The sequence below is a fragment of the Chaetodon auriga genome, chromosome 4 (assembly GCF_051107435.1).
Source record: "Chaetodon auriga isolate fChaAug3 chromosome 4, fChaAug3.hap1, whole genome shotgun sequence".
NCBI lineage: Eukaryota > Metazoa > Chordata > Actinopteri > Chaetodontiformes > Chaetodontidae > Chaetodon > Chaetodon auriga.
Genome location: NC_135077.1, coordinates 19,655,001 through 19,669,633, shown reverse-complemented (window position 1 = coordinate 19,669,633; position 14,633 = coordinate 19,655,001). Strand labels below are relative to the sequence as shown.

Here is a 14,633-nt window from a genome sequence, read left to right as displayed (position 1 = left end):
CCAGCGGTGAATTCACTTCATTAGCCTCTTAATCTCTGAGTCAACACACTGCCCAGGCAGACAGGGGACGATGATGATGAGAGGAGGCCTGTCAGATGTGTGCGTCCTCATAATCTGATGCACCTTCCTGGAAAGTACTTAAAGGTTCCCTGTGGAGTGTCTTGTAAACAGACATTGTGCATAAAGCATTGTGTTTATCTTTGAGGCTTTAAGAGACACGATGTTCATTTCCTTCCTCAGACAAATCAGTTACAGAACCGCTGTTCTGAATGTGACCGCGATAATCTGAGCTCAGAGGTCCTCGTGCAAGCTCTCTGAGCTTTCAGTCACATCTGCCAGTCTCGAAAAAGGCTGGGAGATGTCGGTGAAAGCTATGCAGTGTCCAAAAGTCAAACCCGAATGCTCAGACTTGGTGATTGTTTTTAAACCTGCATTGCCGCATTGTCTCCTACATGTTGGTGAGCATACAGGTGCATCATGTCTGCTACTCAACAAGACATACAAACAAAACAGGGACTCACTCATCCAACGTCATAGCACCAGTCGTGGCCAAAAACTGCACAGGCTTCCTTTGAGTTGTAGCCTTTTCAATGTGTACATTTTGCAAGTTGAAACAATTTTAAGCAACACAGAAAGCCTTTAGGTCTTTAAGAGTAATTTACCCCACCTCTGACCTTCAGTGGTTTAACTTGGAGACGTACTCCAGAGCGTGACAGTACGCCATGACATCACCGTGTGATGTGTTTACAGGTGCAGCAGATCTCAGATGGAACCTGAACCGTGCCTCTGCTCATTGTGTGAACTTGGCTTTAACAGCTAACGTACATTTCCAATAACTGTGGCAGTGCTCCTGCTCACTGTAACTGCAGCTCTCTTGTGAGCACTTGATTTGTGTTACAGGCGTAGCTGCAGCGTCAGTGCCGTTTTTTTTATTGTTGCCTCTAATTGCACTGTTTCTGTTCAGGTCCACGGGAAAAGAGTTCGCACTGAAGATCATCGACAAGGCCAAGTGCAGTGGAAAGGTCTCTTTTTCTTTTCTTCCCATATGTGTGTATCACCATCAGACCCGTGCACACACTCAAGGAAGGGTCATATGTTAGTGTTTGGTTATTAACACCCACGCGCGCCACAGGATCGTGTGTGTGTGTGTCTGATCCTCTTATCCCACACAGCTAGATTAGGCCTCTAATGTTTAATTCATCACCTAACTCAAATTATCTTCACACTCTCACGCTCAGACTGAATCACACACTCTTGACACCACTTCAGATTCAATCAACAATGCGGCGTCTTTCTATTAGCGAGCTGGCTCAGTGTATAAATCCTGTGCACTGGAGGACACGGTAACATACGTGGATTATCTGCCTCTGCGTGTTTCCAGGAGCACCTCATAGAGAACGAGGTGGCAGTGCTCAGGAAGGTGAAACACCCCAACATCATCATGCTGATAGAGGAGGTGGACACTTCCTCTGAACTCTACCTGGTTATGGAGCTTGTCAAGGTACAGTCGAGGCTCTGGGGGGGGGGGACAACACCAATGCACAACCCTCGTTTCTCTGTGTAGTTTGACGTCTGCGCTCTTTGCTGATGTCGGCACAGGGAGGGGATTTATTCGACGCCATCACCTCCTCGGCCAAATACACAGAGCGAGACGCCACCGTCATGGTGTACAATCTCGCCGGAGCTCTGAAGTACCTGCACAGCATCAACATCGTCCACAGAGACATTAAACCAGAGAACTTGCTGGTATATAGTATATATTCACACTCACGCCACTTTCTTTCCTGTCTATACATCCAGCTGCTCAGTGGGCTTTAACTCAGCATCTGTTTCATTTCAGGTGTTTGAGTATCCAGATGGCACCAAGTCATTGAAGCTGGGGGACTTTGGCCTGGCCACTGTGGTGGATGGACCTCTGTACACCGTCTGTGGAACTCCTACATATGTTGCTCCAGAAATCATCGCAGAGTCGGGGTACATTTGATTTTTTCATTTGTTTCTTTTTTTACCAGAATGCTCCATGGGGCTCCTAGAGAAACATGGCTGCCTTTACTGATCTGTGAGCTGGTTTAAGTGGAAACATCTGTTCTACATACGACAGCAGAGTAGAAATGTGGGTCTGCAATACAGCTGTGTTGCGATCAGCTGCATGGAGATTAAAAGGGAGAATCTGTATAGCAGCATATTGAATAAAGCAACACAATTCATGTATATGTGACAGCATGAATAGTTGAAGTTAATCCTTAAGTGACCTCCTCTGCCTCCACGCCTCCTCTCCTTCCACAGGTATGGGCTGAAGGTGGATATCTGGGCTGCAGGCGTCATCACCTACATCCTCCTGTGTGGCTTCCCTCCGTTCAGAAGGTACTCAGTTCACATCGTCCAGTAAACAGTGTCAGCATCATTCCCTCGTGGTACCAAAGCGGTGATAAATTTCAGTTTTAAACAGTAAACTTGATTTTGGGTTTCAGACATGGATGATGTTAAAAAGAGTTCATTTGTCTTTCATACCTGTCAGTTATCTTAAGCTACACAGACGAACAGTTGCTGTGATCAGACGTTGTGTTAATGATTGTCACCCTGCAGTCATGGGAGAGATCTGATCCATGTTTAATTAATTATGCAAAGTGCAGTTTCACACTGCAGAGGTATGACGTGTGCTGAGTAATGCATAATTAATGTGTGTGTGTCTTTCTGTGTAGTGACAGTAACATGCAAGAGGATCTGTTTGACCAGATCCTTCTGGGGCGACTGGACTTTCCCAGTCCGTACTGGGACAACATCACTGATTCTGCCAAGGTGGGGACCACTGACACACACACACACACACACACACACACACACACCTACGCAGAAACAACCATTTTAACTAAATGCAAAATCTGAAATAGGTCTCCAAATATTAACACTCACACATACACTCCGTGTGAACCCACATGGCTCACACTCCTTTAATGAATGCTGTCTGCTGAAGGACACAGAAACTCCTCCACCCCTTTAATGAATGTCCTGTATCGAGGTGACAGCCTGCGCCCAGCATGCAAGACCAAACCTGCTAATTAAACCCACTGCTATTAGAGCGGCCCTGTCGCTGTGGTCAGGAGCACTGTCACAGACACCACAGCCTGAAACTGTGGCGTTATGTAGCTGAGCAGGTGTTCACTTAAGAAAGGGTTTTGATTTCATGAGCAGACATGAACGCATCATTATCTGTACAGTCTACGGCTTCCAGTACCCCCAATGAAATGTGGATGCTGACAGTTTACACACTTCAGGGCTGGGTCATATGGTCCACGTTAAAATTCATATTTTCCTGCTTGCCGCATATTTCATGATAGAAATCAATCATAAAATATTTGAAGCTGAATTAATTGTTACCCCTAAAAGTCAATGATACTGAATTATGGCCCAAATGTGCGTGTTTTGTCAAAGTGAGGTCACAATGAGCCGACGGCGGGACGACGCTGATGTGCAGTTGAAAGAAAGCACTTTTAAACTGTGGTGTCCTCTGTGGCAGGAGCTGATCGGAAAGATGCTGCAGGTCAACGTGGAGGCTCGATTCACGGCACAGGACATCCTCTCCCACCCCTGGGTCACGGTATCTCACACCACCGTTTCTGTCTGTATTTGCATGTGTGTGTATGTGCGCACGCTGCCTCAAAGTGCGGCGTGTCCTCTGTGCGTCTGTGATTCGTACATTAAAACTGTTGTACCGCTTCACCTCATTGCATGTTTGGCTGTACGTAGGACGAGGCAGTCATTGAGAACAACATGAAGACGGAGGTCACAGGTAAACTGAAGACGCACTTTAACACTGCGCCTAAGCACAACAACGCCACGGCCGGCGTGTCGGTCATCATGGTAAGCACCCGAAAACCTGCACAAACCAACACATGAACAATCCACGACTTAGAACAGGTCGCAGTTATGTGTTCGCCACTTTCTGTTATTTCTGACCTTCATGAGATTGAACCCTCAGTGACCTCTTAAGCCTGTAACATGGAGGTGTTGACACGGGTTTGACAGAGGTTGACAGAGCGTCTGAAGCAGCTTCAGTGTGTCGAGCCCTTTTCCAAACTGCACGCTGCTGAATGTTTGACCCAAATACAGAAGATTGAGCTCCTCCAAATTCACTTTATGCGAATCTTTTACCCACTTAATCACCAGGCTGAGAATGTCTGACCTCGGTCATCATCCAAGACGTTAGCTTCTGTAGCATCAGTATGTAAACATGTCCGACAGGATTTCAGAGATCAGACAGGGCAGACGTTCCTGCAGCAGTCACGTCCTTCCTTCCTGTCCGTTTCAACCTCACTTGCATCATTTCCTGTTGTACAGTTTACTTCCTCCACCCCTCATCTCATCAGGTCACACTACCCATCAGCCCTCTCTCTTCAGTCTGTCTGAAAGCAGGAAAAGGGGGGTGGGGGGGGGTGGAGGGGAAGAGTCTCATGAGACACTTGATTTGATCTTTGCTGCAAAGAGCCTCATTTTTTTTGTTGTAAATCTCATTTGACAGTTTGAGGTGTAAGCGTGGGCCCTGGCCTCGGCCCCTCCTCCTCCTCCTCCACTCCATCCTCTTCCTCCTCACTCCTCCTCCTCACCCTTCCCTCACACCCGACCCAGGACCACAGGGGACGCCTGGAGCCGAGAGCTGGGTACACATTTCATACCCCGCCCCCCCCTCCGCTCTTCCTTTCCAGCCATCGCCCTTCCCTTCGCCCTCTCCCCTCCATCTCTAACTACTCCCACCCCCCCTTGCTCTCCCTCCAGTTCCCTTCCTTCCTGTTTCTTTCTCAGGCCCTCTTCCCCTCGTCTCCGGCTGCCAGCTGCAGTAACTGCTCTCTACCAACTGATGTGGACCTTGCTAACACCCTCCCAACATGCACTCTGTCCTGGATTTCCCCCTCTTGGCTGTTTTCATACCCGTCATTCGCTCACATTTCGTTCCATTTGTATCGACATGTAGGGGATGTGAAAATTATGGTCTGTGTTTGTTTAACCACACTGAGGTTATTTAGCATGTTTGCAGCACTAACGCGAGAGCAGAGTCATTTGCCTCCCTCTCTGCCATTACTGTTCGTTATGATCTCATCCACCATCTGAAATCTGCTCAGCACTGATCCACATTAACGGTACTCTGCTGCCACCTTGTGGAGAAAATTAAGAACTGTGCTGGCGTCGTTCTGAAGTCTCAGTCTGCAGAGATGGATGCAAATCAATGTGGCTTTATTGCCTTGGATACAAGACTCCCCTGCACATTTTAAAGGATGAGCCGGACATTATTCTATGTTTTTCTTACTGTCGATTAATCCAATGAAAAGACCAGAACCTACAGTGTGTTAGTCCGTCTGTCAACACTTTGACTTGTGAGCAACAGTTTGGCTCATTGATGAGTTTCTAAAGTCATTGTTGGTTTCAGTCTTTCATGGATTTTGTTGACAGTAAGAACGATGTAGAATATCGCCAGCCTTGCCTTTTAAAACCAGTACATTAGAATCACACCTTAGCACTGCTTTCTGTTGAGTGGTGGATAAATACAGCTTAGCTCTCACTGTGTTTCAGCCTGAATTAACCACTTACAGGAAGTTTGTTCCAGCTCAGTCGCCTCAGTGCAAACAGTCTTTGTTTTGGGACGTTCTGATGAATCTGAAGGAGCAGACTGAAGCGCCGAGCTGGAACAACAGCTGTCCACTGGCCGTCATGCTTGTTGTGTTGACTTTATTTTGTGACGCTGTGAGTAAGACTAGTCTCTGTCCCTTTTTGCTTCTCCCCTCTCCCTGCATTACCTCTGATTTAGCTCCAAGGCAATGGTATGTACTAACACTTAACGCTACGCCTCGTCTGTGCTGCTGCTCAGACTCAGCACGAAGGGCAAACGAGGAACAGATGATTTACTCGTTTTCCGTCCCGCGTAACGACTCATCATTGGCCTCACGCGAGACGAGAGCACCATGCATGCACGCATCTGTTGAATGAAGAAGTAAACGTTGGCTTTCTCATTTGCCCTTTCTCTGCATTTAGACTAGCACGGATGATCTGGTTTGCCTTCTCGTGGGGTCAGTGTGAAGCATACCGTCTTTCTGTTTGTTCATCTTTCAGTTATTTGTGTCCATTTTCATCAGCTTGTTTCATCGTGTGTTCATTCATAGAGATCATTAAAAACAAACTGGGTCAGCGTGATGACTGTAGGTAGAAAAAGAGAATTTTAATATTTCAGGAATTATTACTTTTCTGCTAAATTACCAAACTTTCCTGAGTTCAGTGTAGTCTTTCTTTCTCTTCTGATTGGTGTGAACATCAAGCTGACGGTCGTTCTGTCCGTTTTCCCAGAACACAGCTCTAGATAAGGAGACCCTCCAGCTCACCTCCCGTCGCCGTCCTGGGCCCCGAACGGCGCCGTGTCCGCCATCGTCGGCTGCCAGGAAAGTCCCATCCGCCCCTCCAGGCAAACCGGCCTCGCCAACAAAGCCACAACCTGCTTCTCCAACCAAACGGGCGTCACGCAACCAAGAACCAAAACCTGCCGCGCCGGCGTCACCCAACGAGACCACAAGGGCTGCTGTGCCCGGCGCCACATCCGCCTCTGACGCTCCCTGCTCTCAGTGCCCAGCTGACGGCGTTGCTTTTCCCACCTCCGCCCCACCCTCTGCTGAAACGCTCCCCATCGCCTCCTCTGCCCCTCCTGAGGGAAGAGCATCACCCCCCGCCGCTCCCTGCATATCGATAGAAAGCCCCTCGCCCCCCGGCCCTCCTGCTCTTTTCGCCTGCACAGCTCCCTCTACACCCGTCTCCTGTGCTTCCCCATCATCTCCAACAAAACCAGCTTCTCTTTCTCCCTCATCTCCCACCATCCCAGCTCCTCCTCCCATCAAACCAGCCTCTCCCTCCTCCTCCTCCTCTCCTACCAAAGAGCCTACATCCCCATCCTCCTCTTCCACAAAACAAGCCTCCCCCTCCCCCGTCTCCCCCATCCAGCCTGTTGTGTTCTTCCCTCTCTCTTCTCCAACCAAACAAGAACCCTCCTCCCCCTCTTCCCTCCATCCAACCCTGTTTCCCTCTCCTCCTTCCACACCTCCCCGATCTGCCACCCCGCCCTCTCCCAGCCCTCTACCTGCTGAAGAGCTCATGCAGGGGATTTAGGAGGCGGGTCTGCCCTGTAGCTTCGCTCCTTCTCTTCACACACACTGTATGTTTGAGTCAACATGGCAGGAGGAGGCTGAAACTCCACCTCGAGCATTTCCAGTAGCTGTAAGCTGAGCCAGTGACCGCCGAGTGCAGGTTTTCCTCTCGTTCTTACCCCACTCATTCTCAGAGGATGCAAGGTATTTTCTAAGAGTGTGGATTGTATATATGTTTGTATTTATTGAGGGAGAATGAACCGAATATATCACTGATCCGAGTGGTTTGTCTGTGACAGTCATGCGTTAGTACGTCACCTTAATGTGAATTCTTTGTTATTTATTATCCCACTTTTGTAAATACTTATTCATTACACACACACACACACACGCGCGCACACACACCATCGTGAGCTCCTATTGCTTTAGCAGAGACAGTATGTCCATAATAACAGTATTTCAGCATATCTCAGCGTCTGAACTTGCTAGCATAGCAGCCTGTAGTGTAATCCAACTACTGTATAACCACTGTCAGTGTTCTGTCTGACCACAGCAAATGTACTGTTAAACTTAGGATTCCTTTAACTCTGTGTGACTCTGTATCAGTGCAGTGGGTTGACAAAATAAAGGGAACACCTACCAAAGTACCAGGTGGCTGATAACAAGTCAGGAAATGGAAAAACCTTGAACTCCTTGAAACAATCAGACGAGTTAAAGCTGAAACAAAACACGTTCAATTTGAAGGGTTTGTTCATCCGAATGAGAAAAACTTTTCCTCAGACGCCTCCAGTGCGATGGCTGCCTACCAAAGACTCAAACTTTTTTATTTAAATCCATTTATGGGGCTGAAGGTTTAAAAAATATCCCTTAAATCAAAAGCAAACAAAAGAAAAAAGTGAAAAAAAAAACAACCTCAGATTAGTCTTGTGACCCTGCGGGGGTCCGGACCCACAAACAAAAGTCCATCCACCCTGATTGGATTTTGGCGGGAACAGTGATGTCCCAGAAACCTCGAAACACAAACTGAGACCAAAGGTTTTTTTAAATGTGGGTGAACTGACCCTTTAACACGTCTTCCTAAATCGGTTTGGTGGATTATATTGCGCCCGCTGTCACTGAAGGACACGTCGACACACTCGCTCTCATCCCGTTTGTATTAGTTGGCGTGCACGTTAGTCGTACGTGGCGTGAAGACCCTTAGCTGTCCACCTGAAACTTGAAGGCTTGTTTTTGCCTCCGTGTGACTGTTGTACATAAACACTGAAAATAGATCCAACAGACGTGGAAGCGCACGGTCTGTTGCTCCTTCAAACACTCGCACGGCGGTTTCTTGATCTGTTGGATTTACGTGAATGAATGTGTTGACGGTTTGTGCCTGACCGCTAGCGAACAGCTCATAGCTTCATGATGCCTTTATCAAAACCAGCTTGGCTGAAAAATGGAGTTCTAAGAATAAGTTAGAAGTGATCTTTGCTTCGTTTTCAAGTCCACAGCGTTTTTCCCAGCTGGTGTTCGTAGGGCTAACCCCCCCCCCCAACCCCCCCGTCAGTGGTTCAACGCGCCTCTTTACCGCTTCAGGACTCTGCATGCGTACTCCGTTCCCCACTTCCTGCCTCCCCGTTAGACAAACCCTCACACGTGCACCGAGTCCGGCTGGTACATGATGCCGTTTAGCTTCCTCTTATGTATGTGTAGTTAGTGTAGACTTTCATAAGCAGTTTGTAAAGGGAAATTTGTATGAAAAGACAGTTTTAAAACAGGAATATGGTCTGTGTCAAACTGGAGTAACGGTTTTTATTAGACATAGAGTGGCTGCTTTTAATGTCCAACTGTTTTCAAACAGCAGTACAGAAAAATAAAACTGCAATAAAGACTTCAAATCCCTGACTGGTGAAGATTCATGTGTGTGTGTGTGTGTTACCGGCTGTTGGCCACTAGAGGGTGCCGTGCAGTCTCTGTGACGCCTGGTGAAAAATGCACGTCTACAAGCACATTTCAAGTTATAAAATTCAATTTTATTGTCAGAACTCGGCACACAAAACACTCCAAAATGATTGCAAAAAGTATTGTTGATAACAGTAGCTCTCAACGTTCCAAACCACATCAAAGCGCAAACTTTAAAGGAATGTTTCCCCAAAATCAAAGATACAAGTGGACGTTTATTTCACTGAGAAGAAAATCTGTCTCATTGCTGTTTTTAGTGCTGAATCTCCTCTGAACATAAGCGCTCTGCCCGCCATGAAAACGGAGAAAACCTCAGGCTCAAACAGAGGAAGTCCTTCCTTTCATTGCACATCTCACTTCGCTGTTAGCTGCTCTGGAGACGGGACTCAAAGAAGACTCTGAGGATGCTGAGCTGGCTCTAAGTGTGATGATATGATTTGTATTTAGGAACAAAAACTGATGTCTGTTTGTCCATCACACATTAATCAAGAGTCCCATTTTAGAAAAAACGCATCACTGTTTGCTTATTCAGTCATTTAGGAAAGAAATGTGAACGTTGTGTCGCCCTCCTCGATGTCTCTAACCTCACTGGGTGGAAGTGTCTCTGATGTCTGGAGGATTAAATGATAACTCGAGCAGATCTGCGCTGATATGTTTTATGAGTAGTGAGCCATGCACAGAAAATCTCTTAGCAAGCACAGAGGGACAGAGGGAGTGGACATTTTAAATATGGAGGTCTACATTTAAACAGAATATATAGATATTTATATATGTATATATGCATATTCCCTCTTCACTTATCCTTCTGTCCAGTACATTTATTATTTATTCAGACGTTTCAAATCTACCCACTGTGATGCCAAAATGGCAAAAAGCTGTGAATGATTGCTTAATAATTATTCCCCACATACACACCTACAGAAAAAAAAAATCACTCACCCTAAAGTACACAAATATTTGGATTTTTAAGAGAAAAGGTTTCACTAACGCCCCGTAAATCCCACTTTTCTTTATCTCCAGAGATGAAAATAGACTCTTACAGCTAAAAATAGATTTGTTTTGAACCGTACAGGAACGTAACCCCCACCCTATGATTGATACGAAAAGTTTCTATCAGATCTACAAAATATAGCAATGCCCTTTTTAAAAATAGTTTTTACTATAACAGGACAGATTTTTTTTCGTCTTTCATTGAGATACATTCAGGATATCAGGATATCGACAGAACAGTGCTTTTTTTTTTTTTTTTTTAGTAGAGTTCACACTTGAAGCGGTTGGGATGTGATCCGGCTCAGTACCTGGTCTGGTACTCGTGGTGCCATCGGTTGAAGTCGTTGTAGAACAGCACGATGCTTCCGGAGGCCATGCCGGTTATGATGCACCTACGAGGAGTTCGGAGGGAACAAGGTGAGGTTTGTTTTTTTTTTTAATTTACTGTGAGTTTGAATTAAAGCTGAAGCATCGCAGCAGGTGAGCTGAATGTAGACGAGTGTGTGCAGGGAAGCTTAGTTCAACCAGCTCAAGCACTGGACTGAAGTACTATTCTGTGGTGCTTGTATTTGAAGTACAAATCTCTATTTAACTGCATTTCAGAGAGATAAGAGATGTGCAGCTACTGAAATCAGTCAGCGATCAGCTAATAGAACAGGATGTAGTGTCACAACAGAAACCTTGCAGCAGTAAATTTGATCTGTTTCACCTCCAACAACGTTAAAATGCTGCTACACGTTAATGTCCCTGCAATAATAATAATAATAATAAAAATGATCCCATAATAACACATACGCAGTACAGGACCATGACTAACACTTATTTTCAGTTCATACAGTTTTGAGTATTTTTATGTTGAATTGATTAATCGTTCACTCTAAAAAGTGTCAGAAAATGGGAAATTGCTCGGGCTGTACTGATCGTGTGTGTGTGCGTGTGTGTTACCTTTGGTCATGTGACATGGCCATGGAGCGGATTCCTGCGTCACAGCCCGGGTAGGTGAACAGCTGTTTGAGGTCGTGGACCTGCCAGACGGAGACTACGCCTCCGTCGCCGCCTGTCAGCAGATACTGGCCGTCGCGACTGAGCAGCATGGCCTGTCAGAGAGGACGAGTTCAATGAGAGCGGCTCAAAAAATACTCCAGAAAAACCTGGAACAACGTGCATAAATAGTCTCCGAATAGGACTGGTGATCTGGGACCAGTTTATCTCTCATGTCAGAGTAAAGCTCATACAGCGAGGTCATGTGATCCAACAAAAGATCCCAGGTCAGCGCCGCCGGCCTCGGGGGGCTTTCTGTACACAGAACCTGCCTTGCTACAAAGATGGCTCCCCACAGCGAGGCTCGGAGATTTACTCGTCTCATCTGCTTTTCCTGCAAACTGTAACAGCTGAACGGCCCCCCCGGGACTCAGACCTACACAAATCAGGTCGTGTGTTGGAGTCTATTAAGGGCGCAGCGCACGGTGGAAGCCGAAACCGAAAGAGTCAGGGGCATCAATCAGAGAGTAACCGTAGCTGATGAAATGACGAGGCAGAATGTGAGTTCTAAAGGCAGCAAATGACACTAATTTAGAGCTTTTCTCGTTTGTGGTTTTATGACACCGGGGTCGGCCGTCCTTCGGCTGCGGAGGCGCTTCAATCACCAGCGGCATGTGTGTTGAATCAGGCTCACATTAAATGGAAAAATGAAACTTCAGTTCATTTGCAGGAACTCGACTCGGTAAGGAAAACATAAATAAGCCTTCAAGAGCACGACGCAGCGGACGGACGCAGAGGGCGCGCGGCCTGGACGAGGCGAATGTTTTCGATAAAGAACTTCTGTGGAATTTCCCACCACACTGTGAATTCAGCAAGCTCTGTTTCTCATTCGCGTCATGCACACACACACTTTGAGATGGGCACAAAGCTGCACGTGAAGGCGCACGCACACACACACACACAGGCGAGCTGGCGCGAGGCCTCGGTAATCAATCCGGCCTCATCGCCACGTTAGATCATCGGCTGAGAGCGCCGGGAGTGGAGCGTGACCGAGCGCGGCGCTGGTCCTGGGTCTGTTTGCGTGTACAATCATCGTCTTGTGTATCAACAGTTAATCCCACGATAAAGATAAGGCTCAGCTCAGCCAATCAGGATCCACGCACTGTAAAATTAAAGCAGTAGATTGGATTCTTGGCCAGCAGGGGGCAGCAGAAGACACTGAAAACACACACTGACTATTGTCACATTATAGTTATAAATAAGGTAACATTAGCGTTCATCTGGAGTCTTATGAGCATCTGATGAATCCAATATTCACTCTCCTTTTAGCTCTTCAGCCGCTGAATGCTTCACTGTGTTAGCTAGCGGCTAACTGCCTGTTGGATGCTGGATACGCAGCGTCCAGAGGGTTTAATAAAAAGGGGAATAAAAGCTGAGCCTGAACCAAAACACTAAAGCTGAGGGCCGTAAAAACAAAACAAAGAGCCCAGAAATGCTAAAATTGCTCTGTGGAGCTGAAAGCTGCACATCTGGATGATAATTCTTTGTGGGCTCATCTCTACGAGCGACCAGTTTGTGTTGAAGGTGGTCATTTAATCCGATGGTGATGTGAAAATATTTACTGGTGCAGCTTTAAATTTGATAAACTGATTTAATAAGCAGCCGAAGCTGAGAGAGAGCAGATAACATACGACACAATAACAGTAATAAAGAATATCAGAGCTGTTTACCAGATAGTATTTTGTATTAATGTACCTGCGTTTCCACTAATGGAGTCCATGACCTCAGTGAAGCCCAGCAGGAGGCTGCAGAGCTGGCAGACATGTCAGCCCGGCCAGGTAGGAGGCTGCAGACTGACATTATAAATCAGCCCTTTGCCACTGGGCGGTCAAACAAGATGGCCGATGACTCTGTGGGAGCTAAGATGGCTCCGCGGGCTCAGATGACTAAAAAATGACTCCAGCAGAAACACATGCACTTTTAATGCCCATATTTCCTACTTCTTTCGGGGGACGGCGGGCGGATTCTGAGGCTGGGGAAGGTAAAACGTTTAATTTATGGTGCTGTTAATCCCCCTGTTACACGGACGAAGGCAGAGAAAAAACTGCTGGAATGGTTACACCACCTGAGTTATACCAGTACTTAAAAGACTGTAATCCATTCAGTATGGCTTCTGTCACTCGATTCTGCTATTAGCCCAGGATGCCGACTGTTAGCCTGTCATCTAACCTCTGACTCCGGGCCCTTATAAATTCACAGGGCAAACATTCCCTCTCTTTCTAAGTGGATGCTGCAGGCCAGGACAAACACTTATTTATCCTGGAGTCATACCGTGCTGCGGCTCTGAGGGCTGGAAGATTGATTCTGGTATGTACTAAATACAGTTGGAGTCTCAGACCTGGGGGGGTGGAGCTGAGTGGGCGGGGGTCGAGGCCCTCGCAGCCTCGCTCTGAGATGTTAGGATTTTCCTAACGCCGTCTGACACGGCTGGAATTTACAGCAGCGGAGGAGAGCTGGCAGGGCAGCGCACTGCTCCCAAAGTTGGGAAGAAGCTAAAACTCTTCAAGCCTCTGAAGCAACGTGAGCTTCTCTTCAAGACACAATTAAATCACCTGCAGCCTATCAAATGAGCTCTAGCACCTTCCTCAGTGACGCTCATGGAATCGCTCAGCATTCGTCTGCGCGTGCTCGCTAATCGTGTCGGGGGCTTTGCGTAGGAGCGGCCGGTTGGCAGGTTAGGCTCGGGCACGAGAGGGTTCTTAATGGGAAACAGGCGTGCGGCTGTCTGTCAGGGCCAGCTTACATTTCCCAGGCCGAGCCGGAAGCTAAGGGTCAGGAAACCAAAGGCAGTAGCTGCTATCTTGTGTCGCTCGAACCACGAGGGAGGAAGTGTGGGAAATGGGGAATGTGTCGTCCTGCGCTGGAGGGTAGTTAATGGAGCCGGCGTCCAGAGCTGACCGCTGCTCTGGAATGTTCTCTACCACCGCCGCCGTCGCAATCTGACCTGACAACAGGCCGGCGGATCAAAAGGAGCGTTTCCTCTGGTGTGTGCGTGTGAAAGGGAATAAAAGAGATGTGAAGCCCCCGAGGCACGCCGACCCCTTACCTCACCCAAACCTCAACCATAAGAACGCCTTTAATCAGCGAGGGGGCTTCGTGCGCTGAGGTGGAGGCGGGCTCACGCCGCTCGTCCCCTCACCTTGATGCCGTCCTCCACCTCCATGTGTCCCAGCAGTTTGCCGTTGACGCTGAAGAGGCAGAACTGTCCCTTGTCGTAGTAGATCATGCAGTTTCCCTCAGTGGAGGACTGGATGAGACGGGGCCGCAGGCAGCCGTCCGGGCCCTCCAGGGTCCGCAGCAGGTCCCCATTCATGGAATGGATCAGACAAGGACCCTCTGCGTAAAGACGAGGAGTGAAGTCAGAACTTGCTGTCAGCTGGCACATGTAAACACACTCTGGACGCGTTAATGGCGGCGGTCAGACGGTCTCACCTTTGCAGCCGCTGATGACGAGCCCGAGCTCGGCGCACACACTGGCACACGTCACCTCACAGTCGTGGCCTGTTAGGATGGCCCGCGGCGTGGTAAACTCTGCTA

General features: G+C 47.7%; 2 protein-coding genes across 15 annotated transcripts in view; one reads left to right on the top strand and one right to left on the bottom strand.

Annotated features, from left to right (window-relative positions):
* dclk2a (doublecortin-like kinase 2a) overlaps positions 1-9,005 on the top strand; it is a 39,620-nt gene extending 30,615 nt beyond the window's left edge. For 4 of the 6 annotated variants that reach the window (XM_076729278.1, XM_076729276.1, XM_076729277.1 and 1 more), the window contains 9 exons: positions 965-1,022; positions 1,382-1,501; positions 1,600-1,746; positions 1,841-1,974; positions 2,287-2,364; positions 2,703-2,799; positions 3,518-3,598; positions 3,748-3,861; positions 6,334-9,005. In XM_076729278.1, coding sequence (XP_076585393.1) covers positions 965-1,022; positions 1,382-1,501; positions 1,600-1,746; positions 1,841-1,974; positions 2,287-2,364; positions 2,703-2,799; positions 3,518-3,598; positions 3,748-3,861; positions 6,334-7,143 — 1,639 coding nt within the window. In that variant the 3' untranslated portion in view covers positions 7,144-9,005. Of the gene's footprint in view, positions 1-964; positions 1,023-1,381; positions 1,502-1,599; positions 1,747-1,840; positions 1,975-2,286; positions 2,365-2,702; positions 2,800-3,517; positions 3,599-3,747; positions 3,878-4,519; positions 4,659-6,333 lie in introns of those variants that run through there. The other 2 variants (XM_076729279.1, XM_076729280.1) reach the window with 2 other exon arrangements.
* Positions 9,006-9,114: 109 nt separating this feature from the next.
* Positions 9,115-14,633, bottom strand: part of lrba (LPS-responsive vesicle trafficking, beach and anchor containing) — a 174,559-nt gene continuing 169,040 nt past the window's right edge. For 6 of the 9 annotated variants that reach the window (XM_076729272.1, XM_076729267.1, XM_076729266.1 and 3 more), the window contains 4 exons: positions 14,529-14,630; positions 14,236-14,432; positions 11,001-11,152; positions 9,115-10,447 (listed from right to left, as the gene is read on the bottom strand). In XM_076729272.1, the coding sequence (XP_076585387.1) occupies positions 10,357-10,447; positions 11,001-11,152; positions 14,236-14,432; positions 14,529-14,630 (542 nt within the window). In that variant the 3' untranslated portion in view covers positions 9,115-10,356. The remainder of the gene's footprint in view (positions 10,448-11,000; positions 11,153-14,235; positions 14,433-14,528; positions 14,631-14,633) is intronic. The other 3 variants (XM_076729263.1, XM_076729268.1, XM_076729270.1) reach the window with 1 other exon arrangement.